Consider the following 24,920-nt stretch of genomic DNA (forward strand, 5'->3'; position numbering starts at 1 on the left):
GAGGACGCTCAAAAGGCGTTTGATGTGATTAAAGAGCGTTTGTGTGCTGCTCCTATTTTGGCGCTGCCAGATTTCTCTTAACCTTTTGAGGTCGAGTGTGATGCTAGTGGAGTGGGGATTGGTGCTGTTTTGATCCAAGGTAAGCGTCCCATAGCTTATTTTTCGGAAAAGTTAGGGGGTGCTCGTTTGAATTATTGCACTTATGATAAAGAGTTCTATGCCATTGTTAGAGCTTTGGATCATTGGAGTCATTATTTGCGTTCTAGCCACTTTGTTTTGCATTCTGATCATGAATCTTTGAAGTATATTAATGGGCAACAAAAATTGAGCCCAAGGCATGCTAAATGGGTTGAGTTCTTGCAATCCTTTCATTTTTCTTCGAAATACAAAGATGGTAAAAGCAATGTGGTGGCTGATGCATTATCACGAAGGTACACTTTGCTTGCTACACTTGATGTTCGTTTGTTGGGGTTTGAGACCTTAAAAGATTATTATCATGATGATGGTGATTTTGGAGTTGCATTCGAGAAATGTGCAGTTGGTGCTTATGGGGAGTACATATTGCAAGATGGGTTTCTTTTCAAAGGTAATCGCCTTTGTATTCCTAAGCATTCAATTCGCGAGTTACCAGTGCGTGAGGCTCATGGTGGAGGATTGGCTGGTCACTTTGACATAGCCAAGACCTTGGAAATCTTGAGAGAACATTTCTTTTGGCCTAAAATGTTAGGTGATGTAACGAACATTGTGAATAAATGTGTGACTTGTCATATGGCCAAGAGTTCTTTCAAACCCGGTTTATACTCACCTTTGCCGGTTCCAGTTCGCCCTTGGGAAGATGTATCCATGGAGTTTATAGTGGCTTTGCCTCGTACTCAAAGAGGTAAGGTTGCTATTATGGTCGTGGTGGATAGATTTTCAAAAATGGCTCACTTCGTTGCTTGTCACAAAACGGATGATGCTTGTAATGTGGCTGATTTGTATTATAAGGAGATTGTTCGTTTGCATGGAATTCCAAAGACTATTGTTTCTGATCGAGATTCCAAGTTCTTGAGTTACTTTTGGAATACATTGTGGAGAAAGGTGGAAACCAAGTTGTTGTTTAGCACTTCACATCACCCTCAAACTGATGGGCGAACAGAGGTGACAAATCGAACCTTGGGAACTCTATTGAGAGGGTTGGTAAGTAAAATGCAAAAGGATTGGGATGTCAAGCTTGCTCACGCTGAATTTGCTTATAATCGGTCTCCTACTTATGCTACTGGTCATTCTCCATTTGAGGTAGTATATGGGATTAATCCATACTTACCCTTGGATTTAATTCCATTACCAAAAGATGAGTTGGTTCACAAGGATGCCGATGCTAAGTTAAAGTCTATGATGAAACTGCACCAACAAGTTCGTGAGCGAATTGAAGCTATTAATGCCTCTTATAAATAGAAATCAAATAAGAATCGCAAACCGAGGTTGTTTGAAGAAGGTGATTTGGTTTTGGTTCATTTATGGAAAGAGCGTTTTCCAAGCAAACGCAAGAACAAGCTTATGCCTAGGGCTGAAGGTCCTTACAAGGTGGTTGCACGTGTGAATGATAATACTTACAAGATTGAGCTTCCGGGAGACTATGGTGTCCATGCTACTTTCAATGTAGGTGATCTTTCACCTTATCTTGATGATGATGGCCTTGCTGAATTGAGGTCAATTCCTTTTAAAGGGGGAGGGGATGATACGGTTATGGATGAAAGTGATAGTCTTATGCTATCAATTGGAACCAAAACTGATTTGGGTTCAATGGCTAATTTTGTGTGCATGGTGACTTGGATTGAGTGAGCTCGTTATATGGTCCTTATTATCAAGGTGGTACGTTAATCAAACTGGTCCGTTTAATCACATTGGTCCGCTTGTTTAAACAGATTGTACGCACTTATTATTTTAATTGCTTTGGTTAAAGTCGGTTTAATAAAGGGATATTTGTTTAAATCCCCAATTTAAATTCAGTCATTACTTAGCTTTGATTATTGCTGTTTGTAAGGAGAGTTTTAAGCCTCTGTAACCTCCAATTTAGTGACTGAATTAGGAGGCTTTAGAGCCTGTAACTGCCAATTTTAAAGGCTCTTAAATGGCTCTTAATTAGCCGTTTAAAGCTCTTGTAGCTGTTGGTTTTTGGCTATTTATAGTCAGCTTCTTGATTGGAATAAACAACCAACTGGATGATTAAAACACTTGTTTGTTACATTTCGAATTATAGTTTATAATTCAGCTTTTTTTCTTTGCTTTGGACGCGTTTCCTATTCAAAGAACTGATTGTGAGTCAATAGGTCTTGTCTTGCATTCACGATCAACGAGTTAAAGGTCTAGCTTGTTAATCAACTATCCTTGTTTATACAACGAGTTTTTAAACTCGTATCACCAATTTGCGACGGGGGCAAACCACCATACAAATTGTTTTCTTAAAAACGAATATTTTTCGAAGGCAAATAGGTTCATTCCTATATGCCGCGGCAACAAACATGCCGCTCCACATTGACGACGGGGGCAAACCCCCAAATAATTCATATGCCGCGGCATCAAACATGCCCCGCCCAATTTACGACGAGGGCAAACCCCCATACAACTTTTCGTTTTCTTAAAAATGAATATTTTCGAAGGCAAATAGGTTGATTCCTATATGCCGCGGCAACAAACATGCCGCTCCACATTGACGACGGGGGCAAACCCCCAAATAAGTCATACGCCGCGGCATCAAACATGCCGCGCCCAATTTGCGACTGGGGCAAACCCCTATACAAATTGTTTTCTTAAAAACGAATATTTTTCGAAGGCAAATAGGTTCATTCCTATATGCCGCGGCAACAAACATGCCGCTCCACATTCACTACGGGAGCAAACCCCCAAATAATTCATATGCCGCGGCATCAAACATGCCGCGCCCAATTTACGACGGGGGAAAACCCCCATACAACTTGTCATTTTCTTAAAAATGTATTTTCGAAGGCAAATAGGTTCATTCCTATATGCCGCGGCAACAAACATGCTGCTCCACATTGACGACGGGGGCAAACCCCCAAATAAGTCATACGCCACAACAACAAACATGCCGCGCCCAATTTGCGACGGGGGCAAACCCCCATACAAATTGTTTTCTTAAAAACGAAAATTTTTCGAAGGCAAATAGGTTCATTCCTATATGCCGCGGCAACAAACATGCCGCTCCACATTGACAACGGGGGCAAACCCCCAAATAATTCATATGCCGCGGCATCAAACATGCCGCGCCCAATTTACGACGGGGGCAAACCCACATACAACTTTTCGTTTTCTTAAAAATGTATTTTCGAAGGCAAATAGGTTCATTCCTATATGCCGCGGCAACAAACATGCCGCTCCACATTGACGACGGGGGCAAACCCCCAAATAAGTCATACGCCGCGGCAACAAACATGCCGCGCCCAATTTGTGACGGGGGCAAACCCCCATACAAATTGTTTTTCTTAAAAATGAATATTTTCGAAGGCAAATAGGTTCATTCCTATATGCCGCGGCCTCAAACATGCCGCTCCACATTGACGACGGGGGCAAATCCCCAAATAATTCATATGCCGCGGCATCAAACAAGCCGCGCCCAATTTACGACGGGGGCAAACCCACATACAACTTGTCGTTTTCTTAAAAATGTATTTTCGAAGGCAAATAGGTTCATTCCTATATGCCGCGGCAACAAACATGTCGCGCCCAATTTGCGACGGGGGCAAGCCCCCATACAAATTGTTTTCTTAAAAATGAATATTTTCGAAGGCAACTAGGTTCATTCCTATATGCCGCGGCAACAAACATGCCGCTTAACATTGACGACGGGGGAAAACCCCCAAATAAGTCATACGCCGCGGCAACAAACATGTCGCGCCCAATTTGCGACGGGGGCAAACCCCCATACAAATTGTTTTCTTAAAAATGAATATTTTCGAAGGCAACTAGGTTCATTCCTATATGCCGCGGCAACAAACATGCCGCTCCACATTGACGACGGGGGCAAACCCCCAAATAAGATATACGCCGCGGCATCAAACATGCCGCGCCCAATTTGCGGCGGGGGCAAACCCCCATACAAATTGTTTTCTTAAAAACGAAAATTTTTCGAAGGCAAATAGGTTCATTCCTATATGCCGCGGCAACAAACATGCCGCTCCACATTGACAACGGGGGCAAACCCCCAAATAATTCATATGCCGCGGCATCAAACATGCCGCGCCCAATTTACGACGGGGGCAAACCAACATACAACTTTTCGTTTTCTTAAAAATGTATTTTCGAAGGCAAATAGGTTCATTCCTATATGCCGCGGCAACAAACATGCCGCTCCACATTGACGACGGGGGCAAACCCCCAAATAAGTCATATGCCGCGGCAACAAACATGCCGCGCCCAATTTGTGACGGGGGCAAACCCCCATACAAATTGTTTTTCTTAAAAATGAATATTTTCGAAGGCAAATAGGTTCATTCCTATATGCCGCGGCAACAAACATGCCGCTCCACATTGACGACGGGGGCAAACCCCCAAATAAGTCATACGCCGCGGCATCAAACATGTCGCGCCCAATTTGCGACGGGGGCAAACCCCCATACAAATTGTTTTTTTAAAAACGAATATTTTTCGAAGGCAAATAGGTTCATTCCTATATGCCGCGGCAACAAACATGCCGCTCCACATTGACGACGGGGGCAAACCCCCAAATAATTCATATGCCGCGGCATCAAACATGCCGCGCCCAATTTACGACGGGGGCAAACCCCCATACAACTTGTCGTTTTCTTAAAAATGAATATTTTCTAAGGCAAATAGGATTACTACTATATGCCGCAGCATCACACATACCGCGCCCAATTTACGACGGGGGCAAACCCCCCATACAATTCATCGTTTTCTTAACAACGAATATTTTCTAAGGCAAATAGGATTACTCCTACATGCCGAAACAAAAAAGTAATCCAACTGCAAGAAGCCGCACAATAATCCCCATACCCAAGTTCAGCGGCAATCATACTGATTGATTGACTTGCGTCAATCAATCAACTAAATAATCTTGGGCATGGGAGTCTGGTTCAGAGACTTGCAAACACCTGCTCTGGGGCATAAAATGGACGGCCAATCACACATGACATAAACAGAGAAGGCGTTTAAAAGTCTAACAAAAAAAGATAACATAAAAAGGTGACGAATCACCACTGGTATGCGCTCAAAACGGCGCCAAATTCAACAGAAATAAAAAAAATTATCCAAACAAACGCCCTAGGCGTTAAAACACAAATAAAAATTATTCATTACAGACGCTCTAGGCGCCATAAAAACGGATTTTGATGAAGGGGAGTGGAGTTAAGACCTAGCAGGACGAGCAGCGGCAGAATGGGCGGAGGTCGACGTGCCCACACCATCTGGACCATCGACAGCAGGCTTTGAGGTTGGCTGAGCTGAAGTCTCCTCCTCCTGAGCCGGCGAGTTCACCTCCTCACTTTCGGCGTCGGAATCCTCAAACACGGGAGGAGGAAGACCTTGTTGCTCGGCCTCAATAATTGCACCCTGCTTTTGAATTTGCCGCTCAAACCAGGCGAATGAGAAGTCCTCCATGCAGGCGTCCCAGGCTCGGCGAGTTCTCTCTCTCACCTCCCCCGCAGCCAACTTGGCCTCGGCCTTGACCCGAGAAACCTCGGCCTGAGAAGCCGAGACCATCTCTTCAAGACTGGCCACTTGCTGGCGCAAGCTCGCAGCTTCCTTCACCTTGGCTTCGGCCTCCTGGAGGAACGACTGGGTAGAAAGGGCTTTGGCATTAAGGGTCTCAATAGCAAGAACTTGTTCATTAATTTTGATCAAGCACTGCCTCTTGTCACTCCTCAGGACGGCCAGCTCCTTGCTCTGAGCGTCAATGGTCTCCTGCATCTCCAGCCGAACCTTCTCCACCGTCGCCATGGCATAGTCCCCGGCATTGGTAGCCTTATGCACCTGCCGCTGAAGCTGGCTGGTGACATCAGCTCGCCAGCGTTTAAAGCCCTCAGCCTTAATAAGCAGCTGCAAGAAAAAGGTAAGTAAGAAAGAGTAAAAATTGCTAAGTACAGGAATAAAACAAAAAGACGGATGCTTAAATCCAGGAGAACCGCCTACATAGCCCCGAATTGCGCATCCTCCGCCGGAGGGAACTGCTCCACATATTCCTTCGGCACGGCGTTAATCACCGAAGAGATGATCTTAGCCTTATCTCGGGACGAGAAATGCCGAGACGGAGGAATATTGCGGACCTCATCGTCCAGAGCCGCCTGCCGGTCAGAAGGTATACAAAAAGAAGAGGTGAGAGTCCACAAAAGTACTTGATCAAGAAAACAATTTAACTTGAAGAATTTAGCATTTACCTGGGTCGTCGCCTTCCACATGAGGAGGACGGTGAGCTTCGGGGTTCTGGGCCGCCTGAGCCGAAGGCTGGTCGTCCTCACCATCAAGGACCTCGACCGGCGTAGGGGAAGCAGCCCTCTTGCTGGGACCGGCTCCGCCTCTGGCATCCCCTCTTTTGGCCAAACCCTCCGTAGGAGGATGCTGCCGCAGAGGAGTCACTGTCATAGGAACGACTTCCACTGGAGAATCAGACGACTTCTCTGGCAAGTCCTCCCTCTTAGGACGCCTGATCCCCGCCTTGACCTTGGGACGTTTCCCTGCCATGGAAGCGTCCTTGTCCTCGGCTTTGCGCTTAGGGCCGGCCGAACCTTTCTCGCCCTTCTGAAATATTAGAGGAGGAAAGATATAAAAAAAACAACAAAAAAAAATGACTGAGTAAAATAATAATAAGAAATATATAGGCAACTCACTCTTGCCGGAGCACCTCCGCCAATCCCTTTCAGCTTCTGGTTAACCATCTGGGTTAACCACTCCTTGGTGCTAATAACCCCCTTCTCTTGAGGCGGAAGCTTGGACATGGCGACGGCTGCAAAAGGAGATTTTTTTATAGAAGTTAGTAAGCAAGTAACATCCAATACACAAAAGCAGTAATGCCATGATACCTTGGTCCAACCCATGGCCTAGGCCAGCCGCTGCCAGGAACACAGGATCCCTGAGCTGAGCACATGACGGAAGCTAAGACAAGGGAATGTTCAGGTTCTTGGTCTGTCCCGTCACGGCCTCAGCCTGGAAATGGACCGTGATCCGATCCCATTCCTGTGCCGTTAAGGCCGACAATTCCTCGTTTCCCCCTGCAAAGCAAGGTTCTAACTGCCAACGGCTAAATTTTAGCTCCGCCTCCTCTTCGGCGGTCCACATCACCACCCACCTCATTCTCCAAAAGTGGTGTTTTAACGGCTTGTCAAAAGTGGTAGCATACTCCCCCTTGTTAGCTAATTGGAACCAACCTTCGGCTCCCTTTACCTTCTGAAAACGCGCCAACCTAAGAAATGCATTGAACGACGGCCTCAGGCCCAACAGTTCACACTTTGCGACGTACCCAAGTACGTTTGTCCAAGAATTGGGTGACAATTGGCAGAGGCCAATGCCGAACCCATCCAATACTTTCTCCACAAAAGGATGGACCGGGAACCGTAAACCACTTATAAAGGCTCCAGCATACACAGGAAATTCACCTGGGCCCACGTCAAAAATGGTGGACGCCTCACTCTCAGGAAATCTCATTTCGTAGCCAGGGCCAGTATTCATGCCAGCGGCATAATTCTCCTTATGTCTCTCCAGCCATTTTAACCACTTCGGGTCAGCCCCAATATGACCCGCGTCAATTTGAGCATTCTCACCCTGGACGCCTCCAGCAACAACCTGAGGCACTCCAGCCGCCTCCTCTTCAACTTCTTCACCCATAGCCTCGCCACCGCTCTCATCTGGTTCCGACTCATCGAACGAGGCGGCGGGCTGTTTCGATGGACCAGCTTCCATCTCTTCCATCCAAAACTCATCAAAGTAAGTACCTCCTTGACGAGCACTGCTAGCCTCACCTGGGGGAGTCCGGCTTATTTCCCCTGCCGGCACTTTGATGGATTTCCCTCCCGAGAAAGAAGGGTCCATCTGCTGACCTTTAAGCCGCAAGTCAGCGATGTTTGCCGTCTTTTTTGTCCTCGCCATCGTGTCCTGCATAAAGACGCAATGGGAGGCCGAACTTAACGACGGGCTTAAAAAATGTGGGATATTGGTGCGGCGCAGATCAGACCACCATACCCAGAAGTTCCAAACTTAACGGCTCAAGAACCGCATACCATCGTTCCAAAAGGAAAAGAAAAATGGACGATGCCAAAACTGACAAATAACAAAAAATGCAAGAAATAACTAACATACTGAAATTAGGTGCTTACCTCAAAAATAATGGAGAGGATGGCGTCAAAGGTAAGCGTCACGAAAAGGAGACAAAGGGCTCGTACAGTCTTTCCTTCGTCTTAGGATATGGGCCGAATAGAAGATTGCGTCAGAAATCTCTGTAGATTCTCTCCCAGAAAAGCACAGAGGTGAATTTTGTAAAGTAAAAAATGAAAATTTTTACCCCCCTCACTTATATATAGGGAGGACAGAATAGGAAAAGTCGCCACGTGGCGCACTCTCCCTGGTTCAAAGAATCCGATCAGGAGATCAGCGATCAAGAACGGGCATCAGGTAGGCCATCTTACCTTAATACCCTTCTTGAGGGGCAAATGACGTGGGTAAAAATACCCCACCTACGTGGCATCAACGTCACGTGACACGTGGCACCCGTACACTGGTCAGCCGCATATCTTGGCTGCCACCCAAGAATCAGCCTATGCTGATGAAAGAGTCCCTTTTGAGCCCCGTGGCCCATAAGGAATGTTGTGATAGTGACACATGTCATTATCTAATAAACTAGCCAATCATGTGACATGATTCTAGGGTTTTCCCCTAAAAGGGGGAGACTATAAATACCTCCAATTCCCAAGAAATGGACACACAATTCTAGATAGAGAAACATTCTACTACTTACCTTTAATGCTTTCTGTTCATTAATTACATCTTCCTAAAAACCCGTGTCTTACTTAAGCATCGAAGGGAATATTCCTACGGGAATATTCTTGTTTTGTAGGTACGCCGCCGACGTGGACTGGACTCGACACTACGTGAAACCTGATACCTCCTCGTCATCAAACAAAGGTAAAACTCCCACAACAGTTAGTTACTCTGTTTAAAATTACCCCTTTTAAAGGGTCAATAATCTTTTTATTTTACTTAGTTTTATGTATAAAACAATATAGAAAGTTAATTCTATACGTTGTTAGCCTACGTAGGATTTGAACATACATCATGTGCAATTGCACATAGCTCTACCAAATTGAGCTAACAGACTTTAACACCCTTTCGTATGAAATAATAAATATAACACGCTTCTGTAGTACATAACCTGCATAGCACGTACAATAATGGTAGACAATGTTGAACTTAGAAACAAGCTAAATCCCCTCAGAGTTACTAATAGCAGCCTGAGCAGTACGCATATTACCAGTCATCCATTTATTGGAGTAACAGCAGCACCTTACTCAGTTAAGGGTCAAGGCACGTTGAACAATTGTCGTAAGTGACACATCTTGTCTCAAAGAAAAGGAGGCACCATGTACGTCATGCAGGTGCTAAATCCAAATTGAAAATGTTTATAATTTTTCACGTTTTAGACATAGTCACATTAGTTTCTATCATAGTAACCCTTTTTCATCGTGGCTCTTATAATAATTATTTAACTACAATATAATGTCATTTTGCATGTACTGACTACTCCAAATTCACAACATCAATCCATTGTTCTTTAAAAACAAACCTAAATCAGTTAACAAGGAATGAGATCATGTGCCATTACTTATATCTCATCACATAACATCTATTGACATTGATAACTATAAACAAATCACTTTGAGTTAGTGGTGATTGGTGAGTGCAGGTGATGTTTTAGAATGAGAGGTTTAGGAATATAAGATGGGATCTTAATAGAAAGAAGATCCTTACAACAACTGTCTGACAGGTTTCCACAATAATATTAAAATATTTGTATATGACAAAGACCAAGGTTAGAAATTGGCTTTACCTTCCCTCAATTTACTGTATTTTGGACATTTAAATCTCTTGATTACTAGGAGCCTCAGACGGTGAACACAAAGCTAGTTGCACCTGAAGATACTTTCCTGAAGCACCTAGTTGCACCTAAAGATACTTTCTTGAAGATACTTTCCTGAAGCTAGTTCATTGCTTGAGGAGTGTATGGTATAGCCAAAAGAAAATTTGGTTCAGTTACATGCCTCAAAATTTTGATAAATCCTACAATAAATTAAATTTGAATGGATAACTTTATCAAAGAAATAAATCCTACAATAAACCATATTTGAATGGAGAATTTTACCTATTCTATGGGAAATGTTTCTCTGGGTCAAGGGGTGATCCTACATCTGACTTGATAACTTTTATAGAGAGTATTTGAGTACAACTGTTTAGACTATATGTCGCACAATAATGGTGATCTACCTGCAAAATGATGGAATATAAGGTTAGACATTGGATTTACCTTCCCTCAATTTCTCTTACTAAATATAGTGACCATAATGAGTGGAATAGTTACCCCACACATGTGCGAAAACCATTCCCAAATCACAAAACCATGTACTCTATTCTTTATGTATAGTGATCCTTTCCTACGCATAGTTACTCTTAACCAAACTAAACACCACTTTATAATATAGTCACCCTTTTTCATATCATAATAGCTATATTCTACCTAAATTGATAACAAGTAATTAACAACTCAAGTAATGCAACACTTTCGCACACACATAGACAACAACAACAACTACACAACCACACACCAAAAATAGCAAACACGCACGCACTAGAAAAACTGGAAGTCCATAATTCAACACAAACAATAATATATAACAAATAAAGGACAGTATGTACTAGAAAAACAATAGCAAGATGTATTAACTTACGTCTTTGCATCAGGTTTTTTTTTTCAAGATCACCAACTTCAGTTGGCGCATTAGCTTGAACAGGGCCACCATCACTACCTCGCTTGAGCTTTGTTGTAGAAATAACGATGGCACTAGACGTGGTGGCCTCTTCCTGAACTTTCACAGCCTTTTGCTTTCTTTTTAAGGGTGGATTCCCTTGTTCATGGACTTGTTGTTGAACCATTGCTGATCATTATCTACACAATACATGAGTAGAAATTAGTGTTGATAATAAATATTCCAAAACACTACTCCACTACATATTAGTGACTATTGTAGATAGTATAGTAACCCATATAACTATACCAGTAACAATTTCCTCAATTCTACATTGTAAGATTTAAAATGGTAGGCATAGTGACCTTTAAATTGTGAATGTTGACAAGGAATACCTCTTACCAGATCAATAAACCGCAAAAATCAGCACAAAATACTTAGAAACCCTAATTTGAAAATTAGTAAAGCAAACCTAATTCGTGGCCGAAAAACTTCAAATCAAGCAAAAACTTATAAAATCTCTAGTAAAATAATAAATAAATAAAACAGCAAAGCAAGAAAATATTAACAGAAAAATACATGAAAAATGAGATAAAATTATCAAATTGAAGTTTAAGGAATTATAAAAAAAAAAAATTAAAGAATAAAAACGAACCTGAATGTTCGATTCGAGTAGGTGAATTACGAGTTCCTATTTGACCTCCAACTTAAGTACCTCCCCTGGTTTTTGTCTCCATTGAAAATGGAGGAGACAAACATTGAAGCAAGAAAGTGAGGAGAGAAATTGAAGAAACCGATCGAGAGAAGGAGAAGAATTGCAGAAGATCGAGAGACAATTTTGCGATGAAGCTCGAGAGAATGAGGAGAGAGAAGAAGAAGATGGAGCGAATGAGGGGAGAGAAAATATTGGACCGTGAATGAGGAAGCAACAACTAAATTAAATTGGGCTTCTTTCCTTTACACGTGTGAATGAAAAGGGTAAGAGATCCACCTTCCTCTAGTAGGCTTGGTCCACATTAATTATAGGTGGACCAGGTTCATTTAAGAAAATACAATAAATTAATACAACTTCTTGTATTACAATTAGGAGTAAACGACATTGAGACCGAGTACCCCTCCCCCCCCCCCCTCATTGTCCATACTCGAGGTGCATACGTTCCAAGAGTTTTAAAGCTTATCCCCTTTCACTTTATGTACTAAATATTTTATTTAAAAAGCCGACTAAATACTCAATTAAATAATTCAATCATCAATTAAATAAACAAATATTTCTTCTTTTAATACGCTTTAGGACTTATGATCAAAGAACACTTGACTCTCAATTATTGATGCCTTTCTACTCCTTCTCAACATGATTAAATTAACTCGTAATGGTACCTCGCAATTCAAAAGTCTCTTTACGGCTGAAGAATGAGGCTAAAGCGCAGCTTTTGGTAGTTTACTCGATGAAGCGCTCTTCTTCATTGCCGTTAGGGCGCTCGCATAACATCCATGCTTGGCTTAGTATTTTCTTACATAGTCAGCCTCGAAGACCTTCCCGAGTGGAACCTTCTCAAGTTTATCAGACTCAAGTTGACTGGAAAAGACTAATCTATTGATGTATCAGACTCGACCCTATCTTTCGATTGAATTCAACTCTCCTATACTGCAAAACCATGTCGGGGCTTCGTGAGGGACTCATGGTTTGAGTTCCATCATGACCAAGTTAACATGAGGGTTATGTCATGAAAGACACGAATGAATCCTAATTTTTTCCTCCTTCTCAGCATGATTATATAAACATGTGAGTTTGCACCCCCTAGGCATGTCATACTTTAAGCTCTCGATGAATGCTTGACATTACGTACAAACATAAGTAAAACTTCTTGACATGTTTGACATTAAGTACAAAACATAAATAAAACTCCTTAACATGCTTTACATTACGTACAAAGCATAAATGAAACTCCTTACATGCATATAAATAATACATACATAAACCATAATTGGATAACATGCTTGCTCACCCCATTCAACAAACATAAACTCTTAAATACACATGCTTGCCGTACAATAAAACATGATTAACATCCAAGTAAGATGAATCACAAATCAATCACATACTTAACATGTACAAAAATGGATAATTGGGTTGCCCTAGACTTGTACGTACATTGAGTACTTAATTAATGGGGCCAACTTGTGATTCCAATCTACTCAATTAAAAGTCTCCTCCTATAATGTAAATAATAACCTTTAATTAATCACCATGTTCATTAACTTCTAGCAACATATTTTAATTCTAAATTGCCTTAATTAATTAGAAATTAATAGTTTTAATCTAAACAATAATCTAAATTTCTACCTTGAAACCCTAGCATGAAAGTTCAATAATTTCATGCATAAAATCTTTAAAAATCAACACTTTGATAATCATAAAGTAATATAAAATTATAATCAATCCTCAATTATGCTAATAAATCAATCATATACTTTTAATTTAAACCCTAACCATAAACCCAACTAAAACTTTTAAAATCATCAAAAATCCATGCTTTAATAATTAAAACCAATCTGAATATTTACTCTTTAATCAATATTTAAATCATCAACCATAATCATACAAATCTGATATTTAAACATCATTAATAATAATCCCAAAATAATTAATTTAAATAATCATAATTTAAAATATATGAGAGATAAGAGGAACGAAAAAACACCTGTCGGCCACAATAAAGGAGCATGGCAAGGCAAGAGAGAGGAACCGACAAGTGGTGGTGCACGGATGAAAGAAGGCTAGGCAAGGGGAAGAAGAGCAGCAGCACCGCAGCACTCCTGCTTGCTTCGCTGCTTTGGGCGGTGCGCGCGGGGAGGGTAGCAAGGCGTTGAGGCGGGCTCGGAAGGAGATAGGAGAGGGGCGATGGGCGCACGCTGGGAGCGCGCAAGAGGATGTGGGACGGGCGAGCAGCAGGGATGGCTGGTCGGTGGCCTTTCTTGCTCATCGAGCAAAGAGAGAGAAGGACGAGGGAGTAAGAGCCTGGTGAGGAGAGAGAAAAGAGAGAGTTTGGGGTTTTCTGATTTGTGTGGGGATTCGTGAGGGAATAATGAAATATTTATAGGTTTCTGAAACCATAATGGGCTAAGCTTTGGATTTCCCTTTTGGGGATTTCATTAAATCTAAGATGGCCTTGTCTTAATTAGTTTGGACTTCAATTTAGAATTGGATTGGGCTTGGCTAGATTGAATTCGTTTTATTTTCTAAAACTCAATTTAAATTCCCCAACTTAAATTAAAATCAATTTCTCTCCAATTAAAAATAATGAATATTTTTAACTAATAAAAATACATTTAAATAAATATTTAAATGAAACTTTAATTTAAAAATTCTATAAAAAATGCTTTATAAGTATAATAAATATATTTATAATTTAATAAAAGTACGGGGTATTAAAGTCCCCCTTGAGGGTTGCATTGTCAAAAATTAAGTCAGCTCTTGTCTATAGCGCACTTCAATAAATTGGTCCAATTTTGATGCGTTTAGTGATTTTCAAACGAATTTCACTAAGCCACTAAAACTTACATTACAAAAACGATCATTTTCCCGTAAAAAGCATCAAAGTCCAAAAATACAAAAGGGGAAAGGGATGTATGTTTTCTGTAAGCGCTCTACAGTGACCTTCCCCTTGATGAATCAAGTCGTCCAGGTAGTATTTGAGGGGTTTGTTATCTCCTTGGACTGCTGGGTAGAGGTCTCTTGTCTTCTTCTCCAAATTTCAGCTGCTTGCAAACTGTTGGTCGAACATGTTGTCGAGTTGGGCGAATGAGGTGATGCACCCGTTGGGAAGGCTCGTAAGTCAAGTGAGAGCTGGATCAACCAGTGTTGAGCCGAACCCTTTTCACATACTTGCTTCCCTCATGTGTTTGGGGACAGGGATAGTCATCATACGTTGTTTGTAGGCCAGAATGTGGTCTCTTAGGTCGGATTTTCCGTCATACATGGGCATGTTGCAAGGGATTAAACGCTTCGGGATGTCTATTATTTCGATAGGGTCGGCATAGGTGAGTCGGCATAGCTTTCAAGGCAAACTTCTTTGATAGGGGCTGGAACTCGGGGAACTTTGTTAATCATGGTTATTATTTTTTGGAGTTGTTGGTTGGTGATGTCGCAAATGTTACTGAGCACTAGGGTGAGAGGGATAACATTCTCTAAAAGGTTAACGGAAAGGTGTTGGTAGTAGGTGTTTTGTGGGTGGACTTTATCTGGAATTTTGTGAGTGAACTGGGGCACAACATGTTGCATGGAGGATGGTGAACCTTGTAAGCAGCTATTACTTGGAGCATAGGGAAAAGGAGTTACGAAACCATGACATTAAAGAATGACTGACATGTATGGAGTGTTCTGAATGGTGTAGTTTCGAGTCGAGTCGGGGCGGAATGGAGCGTATGGTGGAGTCGAGTGCGAAGTTCAAAATGCTTGTGGAGTCACGACGAACTTAGAGAAGATTGTCAGCGTCGGGGTCAATGCTCATTTCATGAACAACAGAGTGGTCTGCTAGGCAGCTTTTGTTGATCTGTCTAGCGGGTGGGCTTTCTTCCTGGATTGGTTACAAGATCAGGCCGTTGGAATCGTCAAAGCTTCAGAACAGGGGGTTGTTGTGCATGACGGTCTTACTTCCCAGATCAAGTTCGCGGTTCAACCTAGCGTTGTCACGGCAATATTGGGTACTGAAGCCATTGGCAATGGAGGCGGTGGAGCGAATTTGTGATTGCAGGGGATCGTTTGAAAGAAATAATGGCATTAGTCCAAGTTTGCATTTAATGCTAAGTCTAATAAATGCGGTTCAGTATTAATTAAACAAGTTAATTATTCAGTGAGATCAAGTGATCTGAATGCCTAGCTAGAGGTCACTTTAATTCAAGTGGAATTCATAATATTAATGCCACAACTTACTCTTGACTGAACCCGTAGGGTCACACAAATAGTACGTGAACGGATCAAGTATTTTGGTCAATATTATATTCAATAAATACTCTAAGTATAGATATTTGGAAATGAGGGATGTTGGTTTCAGAGAGAGCTAAACAAACTATCAAAAGGCAAAGAAAGAATATTTGCTAGAAACGGAAATATGGTTCATAACGGAAATATAAATATTATCGAAGTCGAAGATATTGCCGGAAACGGAAATATTGTTAGTATCGAAAATATAACCGGAAATAGAAATATTGCCATAATCGTAAATATTTCCGAAAACGGAAATATTATTGGAATCGGAACTATTGTCGAAATCGGAAATATTATCGGAATCGGAAAAATTAACGGAAACGTAAATATTGTTCAAGTCGAAAATAAATTCCAGAATCGAATAAACAAACCGGAAGCTCGACGAGTGACAGGACAGCGCATGGGCCAGCCCATCACTCGACGAGCCAGCCCAGCGCACATCGCAGCATGCCAGGCAGCAAGGCCCAACGCAGAGCAATGAACCGCAGGCCGCAAGGCCTAGCACACAAGGTAGAACGCCAGGCCCAACGCCTATAGCGCGCGCGCGCCTGGAGCTTGCCGGCGCTGTTGGCTCAACTCGCACAAAAAGCCTCAAGGCTTTTCTTGTGTACCAAGGTGGCCGGCTGCTATAGGGTTTTGGTGGTTTGGGGAATTTTCCCAAATCTTCCTTATTCATTCTAGGGTTTTGGCTCCTAGGGTTTTTCCTATTTTCCTATAAATACATGGCATATGGTCATGAATTAAATACATCAATACAACATACTTTTCCTATCACCTAAAAGTGAGATCCCGCAACCAAAAACCTTATTTTATATCCTAGTTGGTACGATCTAAGGCGGATCCGAACATACTATGGACTTACTACGAGGGACGAAGTTTGGCGTTCTAACTTGTTCTTGTTTGGTTAGGGAGCATATAGGGAAGACACGCATCACAAAGTATGTAGACTAAGTTATGCTAATTGAAAGTGCAATTAATTTGGATTCTGACATTTATAGTTTATTTCGCATGACATTGAATTGTTCATAACCTAACAGTGGTCTCACGAGCCTCTAATTAATTTCTTAATCAATTACATTATCATGGATTAAGGGGTGAATAATTTGGTGTAATTAATTGCAAATTCATGCATTTATTTAATTACTAGATTAGATGCCGTGCATGCACGGATTTTCATCACTTTTTCCACAAAATATTTAACGGATATCTCCCAAACTACTGCATAGTTATAACATTTTTAACATACCCGTTTAAATTTGTTCATCTAATGTGCATATTTAAAATGCTAATATGACAATTTGACCAAAATATTAAGTGATATATTTTCCATTATTAATATAGAGATTTGACTAAAATATTACCAATTTAGAATAATTATTATTACGTCGTATATATTATTGTCATAATTTATAAACTAAATTTTGTTTCCATACATAAATAGTTTATGAAAAAAGAAAGATAATAAAATAAAATAAATAGATAGACTATTTTGGGAAAGTGATTTTTGGCGGGAAAAAATTACACCAGGAATTGACACGTGTCATTCTTGGTGTCTCTTTTAGTATATAGTAATAGATATGTTCGCAGGATTTTCGACAGTTTTGTTAATAATGATCAAAATCTTGTGTTTTTATAGTGTATTCCGCATGTAAACGGCGTTTTAAAATTTTGACTAAGGTATAAATTTTCGGCCAAACCCATAATTCCCAAATTCGAAGCCTAACTATGACTTTTCGGAGGTTTTAGTTTTTCGGATGCAAAATTTGTAATTTTTATGATGTTAAAATAAATTACCAACTGCATATGATTAACAATTTCAAGATTTTAATTCGTTAATTATGCTACCTAATTTGTTATTATAATTAATTCGTTGAATTTTCAAATAATTTGGAATTTGATTTGATTTTTCATAATTAATTGATAATTTAATCGGGATCTAATGATTAAAAGACCACCTAATATTGGTTAAAGTTTGAATCTTTAAATCTAATGAATCCTAATTTTAATACCTAAATTTTATGTAATCGAAAAATTGTTTTAATTAATGAATTTTCAATTTATCGCCTAAATATTTATGAAATTAATACGATTATTAATTATTCATAATATTTTTGAAAATAATAACATTTTGATTTTATAAAATGGCTCAAAATTTGCACGCACGAAGCAATGGAAATCCTAGTGTTACCCTTAAGGGGTGTTGCAATGGTGCAGGCATGCGACGACTTGCGGGTCACCCTTATGGGGTGTTGCAATGGCGCGGTGTGCGAGTGAGCGAGCAGGGGCGATGCAGAGAAAAGGCAGAGCAGTGCCTAACGGCACACTCGTGTGCGCGCAGCCTAGCGCTCCTGCTGCTCAAGCACAGCAGCTATGTATGGGCGTTGGCCTTTGGCCAGGCGCACTGCTCATTCAAGGCAAGTTTATGGGCACGCTGCACATGTGCACGCGGCCCATGGCTGGTGCTGCTATGTTGTGGCTAGGCGAGGGATGGGCTTTGCGCCCATTGACTTTTCTTGGCCCAAGCGCATACGTGCAATGGCTTTGGGCCATTGTGCACGTTTGTCCAACTTAATTTTAGTTACGTGACGAATTTAATTAAATTCGTTCTTATAATTTTTCTCGGAATTTAATTTTATTTGTTTAATAAATTAATTTTATACTAATTATTTAATAAAATTAAAACCTTGAATAAATTCTAATTAACTTACTTTAATCAAATAAAATCCATTTAAAGGATTTAAAAATAATTAATATATGAGCTTTAAATTTTAATTAAATATGTGTTTTCCGATTGGACTTGGAAAAACATTTTTATGTTTCGAAATTAGTAAAGCATATAATTCTTGGTTTGAGTGAGAGATTTTATTCATATTGGTTAAACTCTTGATTAGTTCCTTATTACCTTAGGTTTAATGTAGACACCTAAATCGTGTCTCCCCTATGGGATGATGACGATACTATTATCCTTGTTAGGTGGTTGGTACAACTCCGTGCGGAAGTCTTGATTGCTAAAACATGATTCCAAAGTACATGATCCAAAGTCCAATTCCTGAGCCCGTTCCCATTATGGATCTCGGTACAAAATTCAATTTCCAAAAATCAATTTCAAAATCCAAACACAATCTCACCCTATGGACCTCTCCATTGGTTTTACAAGGCCTTTTCTAGTCAAAATGACACTAAGCAATCCAAATTTGGGTACGACCCACAAAACGGAGCAAGCCGGGCCTCGTCCCGTAAAACTGAATTCAAAAACCCAAAAAATGCTAGTTTTTAGTCGCAAAATCAAAGCCTTAATCATTAAGCAAATGCTACGTGCCAACGTTCGTACATTTCGTACAAAGGTACGTTCACAAAAGCCAAATGCAAGGACGGTGTCATCATCCTTGCTTTGGCGTTTCCTGTGCCACGTCAGCGGCGCTAGACGCCAGCCTCTGCGCTGGGCGCAGCTGGCACTTGGCGTTTAGCTATCCAATTTTCTACTTAACCCTGATTTCCAAGCATTTTAGGGCACCCAAATTATAATCAGAACGTCGTAATTCTGAAATTCAATCTCGAAAATCAAATACAAAAATCAATTTTCAATCTTCAAATTCCTATAGAATTTCAAGTGTTCAAGAAATTGGGAGCTCTAAAAGGAATTCCAACCTAACCCTAACTAGGTAATTCCTAATCCCTACCTAAATCTACCATGTATTCTATCTAATACAAGATTTCTATGATGTTACCATTTAGGGTTCATACCTTTTGGTAACTAGGAAAATCATACAAATGTGTCATCTTTGGGGAGGTTTCATACTTGAAACCCTCTTCAAATGATTGTCCAAAGACACCATTTCAATTAAACCATGCAAGATTCAATTTTTCTTCCAAAATGATTAGTAAAGTTGACACTTTTGCTCTCAAAAGTGTTACTTACAACAATCACATATTTTTACAAAACCAACACTTTCTATGATTCAAGTACAAAGTTATGGATTCCATGATGTTTAAGGTTGTTTGTAATCACTTCCTTAAACTAGAATCATTTTCAAGTTATGGAGAAAATAAAAGGTGAGGCCTTTTTAACATTTAAAGGTCTGATCTTTGAGATTCAAGACTCCACATTTCAATGTTCAAGTACAAGTTTCATTTTCAAGATTCTATGATGTTTAAGGTTGTTTGTAATCACTTCCTTAAAATAGAATCATGTTCAAGTTATGGAGCACATCAAAGGTGAAACCTTTTTAACATTAAAAGGTCTAATCTTTGAGATTCAAGACTCCTAAGTTCAATATTCAAGTTCAATATTCAAGATTTAATGTTTCAAGTTCAATTTCTATAACCAAAATCTAAGACACTTTTGGATGAGCAACTTGTCCTAAAGTTGAGATTTTTATACTTGAATCCGTGTCGGACGCACTTATTATTAAGTAGTCGTTTGGCGTTCGGATCTCAAATACAAGAATTCAATTTTAATACCGCAATTTCAATATCGCACCTTTCAATACCGCAATTTCAATATCGCACCTTTCAATAACGCATTTCAATATCGCACCTTTCAATAACGCATTTCAATATCGTACCTTTGCTATTGCTATTTCAATTCCGCATTTCTTTACTCATCTCATTTTGAGATGATGTGGTTTTGTACGCACTTTCAATAATTCCTTTATCTCTTGTGATGCTGCTTTACTTGTTTATTGCTTTCATCACCTCGCATGCTTAATACAACAAAATGCAAATTTCCATCACGCTTAACAAAGATAATTTCGTGGACAAACCGGCCTTAGGTTCCTTCAAATTAACTTTAAAGCGAAGTAGTCACAATACAAGTAGAAATTCTATGTGCTAAATCCAAAGTTCAAACCCACATAGTGTCATGACTAAGGTTATTCGAAAATGCTCTTTGCCATGTATTCGAATACAATTTTTAAAGCTCGCGGAATAAGCATCTCGTTCCCTTGCCCGGAACTCACCCATCTGTTTCTAAGATTCAATGCCTTATCCACTAAAGAGTCAACTTTGGTCTTTCTAAACGGGACCCTTAAAATTGTTTGGTGGCGGCTCCTTCGAAATCCAAAAACATACAAAGCGTTTCGTAGGGGAAAATACAAAAGAGTACGACCAAAATACCCCCTACAGTTTTGGCGACTCCACTGGGGAGTTCTGAGTTCAAATTCGATTATACGAGCATGCTTTGAGCAACAAGCCACTGCCATGCTCAAGTTCCGAATGCCAGCTCCAGCGCCAGGCGCAGGCCCCTGCGCTAGACGCTGCTCCCTGCATCCAGCACAGTGGCTTCCAGTGGCTGGTTGCCATGCTGCACAAATTTTTGAGTGGGAGTCAGTTCTGGTTTTGAATTTCGAAGGACACTCATAAACCTTGAGAACGAATGTCGAAAAACGAGCTTTGCAAATAAAATATTCGAGTACGATTTTCAATTTCAAATTTTTAGGCATGTCATGCATATTTAGAAAACCATATTTGTGCAAAACGAATTTCTACCTTGCCCAACATGAATGTGTTCTACATTCGGGTTAACCCCGGCGGCAACGAAATGGTGACTCTATATACGGTTCCTGACCAAAGTTTGTGACCATTTCCGCGCCTACCGAAACTGGACACTTGCTTGACATTCCCGATGTCAAGTGTGGAGGTCGTCTGCCAACCAACACCTCCACTTTGAGGAGGTGCACAGTTGTTGCCGGATCCGCCTCTTAGTCCAGTACCCTTTTGACACCTAAAGCCGACCACTTGCATCATACAAAACTTAGACCGACCTTAGGTTGAGAACTTTGCATGTCGCATTCATATCCATGTTAGTGGGACAACATGCTATTTGTGCATTGTCTGGGCGTCTTTGCACGCGTGAATGACTAACCTCGAGTTCTAGCTTTGCCAAAACCATTAGCCTCTATCTAGGAAACCTAACCCCTAGGAGCATCATTCAAACCTCATGCATCTAAAATCGCCGATTTAGGGTCTTTTTAGAAGTGCCACTCCATTTTGTTCAAAACCCTTAAACACGCCTCACGCACAAATTCAAAATTTAATACAACGGCGTCATAATGCTGGATTTTCGAGTCCAAATTCCAAATTCAAAAGTCAATCCAACGGCGTCATAATGCCGGATTTTCGAGTCCAAATTCCAAATTCGAAATTCAAAATTCAATCCAACGGCGTCATAATGCCGGATTTTCTAGTCCAAATTTCAAGTTCCAAAATTCAAAATTCAATCCAAAGGCATCATAATGTCGGATTTCCAATTCAATCATTCAAACCTCCAATTACATGTTCAAAACCTCAAGTTCATTCCCAATTCTAACCTCAAAACCTCAAGTTCAAATGTCCAAACTCATGATGGCGTAATTTCAATTCGATCTTTCAAACCTCAAGTTCGAATTCCCGATTTCAAGTCCTATATTCAAAAGCCTCAAATTCCAAATCCATGGCGGCGTAATGCCGGATTTTCGAATCCAAGATTCCAAATTCAAAGCCTCCTATTCTATACAAAACGCCTCTTTTCCAATTCAAAATTCCAAATCAAATTCGAATTTCAAATTCACTTTCAAACTACAAAAAATCTTGCTTTCCATGGTTCCCAAATACAAAATTCGAAAACACTTCCAATGGGTTGAAAGTCCCTAGAAATAGTACAAAATCCAATGGGTTAAAAATCCCTTGAAATAATACAAGTCTAATTTCCAAATTCTATCATGGGTTGAAAATCCCTTGAAATAATACAAGTCCAATTTCCCAATTCTATCATGGGTTGAAAATCCCTTGAAATAATACAAGTCCAATTTCCAAATTCTATCATGGGTTGAAAATCCCTTCAAGTAATACAAGTCCAATTTCCAAATTCTATCATGGGTTGAAAATCTCTTGAATTAATACAAGTCCAATTTCCAAATTCTATCATAGATTGAAAATCCCTTGAAATAATACAAGTCCAATTTCCAAATTCTATCATGGGTTGAAAATCCCTTGAAATAATACAAGTCCAGTTTCCAAATTCCAAATTCCAACTTCTATCATGGGTTGAAATCCCCTTGAAACATTCCAAATTCCATGGGTTGAAAGTCCCCTAAAATATCCCAAATTCCATTGACGGGTTGAAGTCCCTTGAAATAATCCAAACCCCATACAAGTTTTATGGGGTTGAAATTCCCCTAAAATAATACAAATTCGGCCTCCTAAAACATTTCCAACGGGTTGAAAATCCCTTGAAATAATACAAACTCAATTCCCGAACTCCGATCATGGGTTGAAACTCCCTGGAAATAGTACAAATCCAAATTCCGAATTTATTCCCTGGTTGAAAGTCCTTTGAAATAATACAAATTCAATTTCTACATTCTCATCGGGTTGAAATTCTCCTAAAATATTCCATACTCTATACAAAATCCAATGGGTCGAAATCCCCTTTCAATATCCCAAGTTCTAGTACAAGGTGGACGCCTCCACAAAAGAATGAAGCTCCTTTCAAATATTTCCAACGGGTTGCGAATCCCGAGTACAAATACAAAATCCAAAATCCCAAATCTTCGAAGTGGCACTTAGAGTCAAGTCTAGGTCTCATTCATTGCATGCATATCATATCATGTGTCGGGAAGTCCAAGTTCTAAAATCATGTCATGTGTCCTAACTAGGAGTCCAAAGATCTTGTGGGTTCGCCGAAGAAGAGAAAGGTTGAAGAGAACTCCATCAGCCCTAGCCTCCCTTATAGCCGGCATCAAACGAGCAGCAAGTTCACCTTTTACAAATCAAGCTTCCAGTCCCTTTCAAGAATCAATTCAAATGGCCACCGTCGATCAAATCACTCAGCTCATGGCCGCTGTAGCCAACCTTGTTACCTACCTAGAGAATGTGAGCAACCGTCTGGGTGTGGTAGAGCAGGCAGCACCTCTAGTCGATCTGACCAAAAAGATCAAAAGCATGGTAAACAAGGTTACCAATCAAGAGAACTATTTTGACACTTTGATGGAAGACAATCTCAAGGGGAAGGCGAACTTGCCAGACAAATTCTCTACCAATGATATTCCAAAATTCAAGCCGAATGACAATCCCAAGTATCATCTCAAGAACTACAGAGTCACAATGGCCATTAAGGGGGTTGAACCAGAGTTATACCCCATGGTGTTCCCAATGTCCTTAGAACCGGTCTGTTAGAAGTGGTATTACTCGCTCAAGGAACATCGAACCAGCACTTGGGAAGCGGTAGCTCAAGCATTTATGGAGCACTATCAACCCAACATTCAACTTTAAACCACTCATCCAGAATTGGAGGTTCTCAAGCAAGGACCTCAGGAAGGTTTCACTAACTACCTCAACCGGTGGAGGGAAATGGCATCCCAGATGGTAGCTCGACCCTCTAAGAGAGAATTGGTCAAGATTTTTATTGATGGGCTCCTTCCAAAGTACAACACTCATATGAAGTACCTAGGCTTGGAAAGTTTCAAGAGAACATATGACATCGGGGTTAAAGATGACCTGATGAAAGCACCGGTGGCACCAACTCCACAAGCTGAAAAGTGGAAGGGCAAGAAGGCTTAAACAACACATAAGGTCCACGAGCTCAACGCCTTAGAAGCTCCTCAAGGTCCAAAGCCAAGAAACTTCAAGAACAACGCCAATCAGCGTAATTTCCAAAGCAGGCCTCAAAGGGTCTTTACCAACCTCGGGATGTCCTATAGAGATGCCTTTGACTGATTGGCTGGGAAGCAAGTCATCACTCCCATTGGTCCTACACCAGATCCTCCAACTGAAAAAAGGTCCAAAAGTTGGGATCCCAAGGTATATTTCAAGTTCCACCAAGGGAACGGACATGACATTGAAAACTGCTTCAAGCTCAAGCATCTAATCCAGATATGGTCGACAACAAGACTTTGCCCCTACCTCCAGGAGCCAGGCAGTCTCCTTCAGTGCAAGCTATCTCCTATGACTATGAAGATGAAGAAGAGGATTTTCCATGCAACTTAATC

The 24,920-nt window shown here is 40.5% G+C and overlaps 1 protein-coding gene across 1 annotated transcript; it reads right to left on the reverse strand.

The window, feature by feature from the left end:
• Positions 1 to 6,156: 6,156 nt before the first annotated feature.
• On the reverse strand, positions 6,157 to 6,858 carry LOC130460110 (uncharacterized). The gene is made up of 2 exons (XM_056827770.1): positions 6,396 to 6,858; positions 6,157 to 6,302 (listed from the first exon to the last, which is right to left on the reverse strand). Exons 1-2 carry the CDS (start codon positions 6,697 to 6,699, stop codon positions 6,286 to 6,288), a joined length of 321 nt encoding a protein of 106 aa, XP_056683748.1. The 5' UTR covers positions 6,700 to 6,858; the 3' UTR covers positions 6,157 to 6,285.
• Positions 6,859 to 24,920: the final 18,062 nt, after the last annotated feature.

The sequence above is a fragment of the Spinacia oleracea genome, chromosome 4 (assembly GCF_020520425.1).
Source record: "Spinacia oleracea cultivar Varoflay chromosome 4, BTI_SOV_V1, whole genome shotgun sequence".
In the NCBI taxonomy this organism is placed as follows: Eukaryota; Viridiplantae; Streptophyta; class Magnoliopsida; order Caryophyllales; family Amaranthaceae; genus Spinacia; species Spinacia oleracea.

Coding starts and splice junctions, on each gene's coding strand:
- LOC130460110 (XM_056827770.1), bottom strand. CDS start 6,699: ATGGCAGGGAAACGTCCCAAGGTCAAGGCGGGGATCAGGCGTCCTAAG.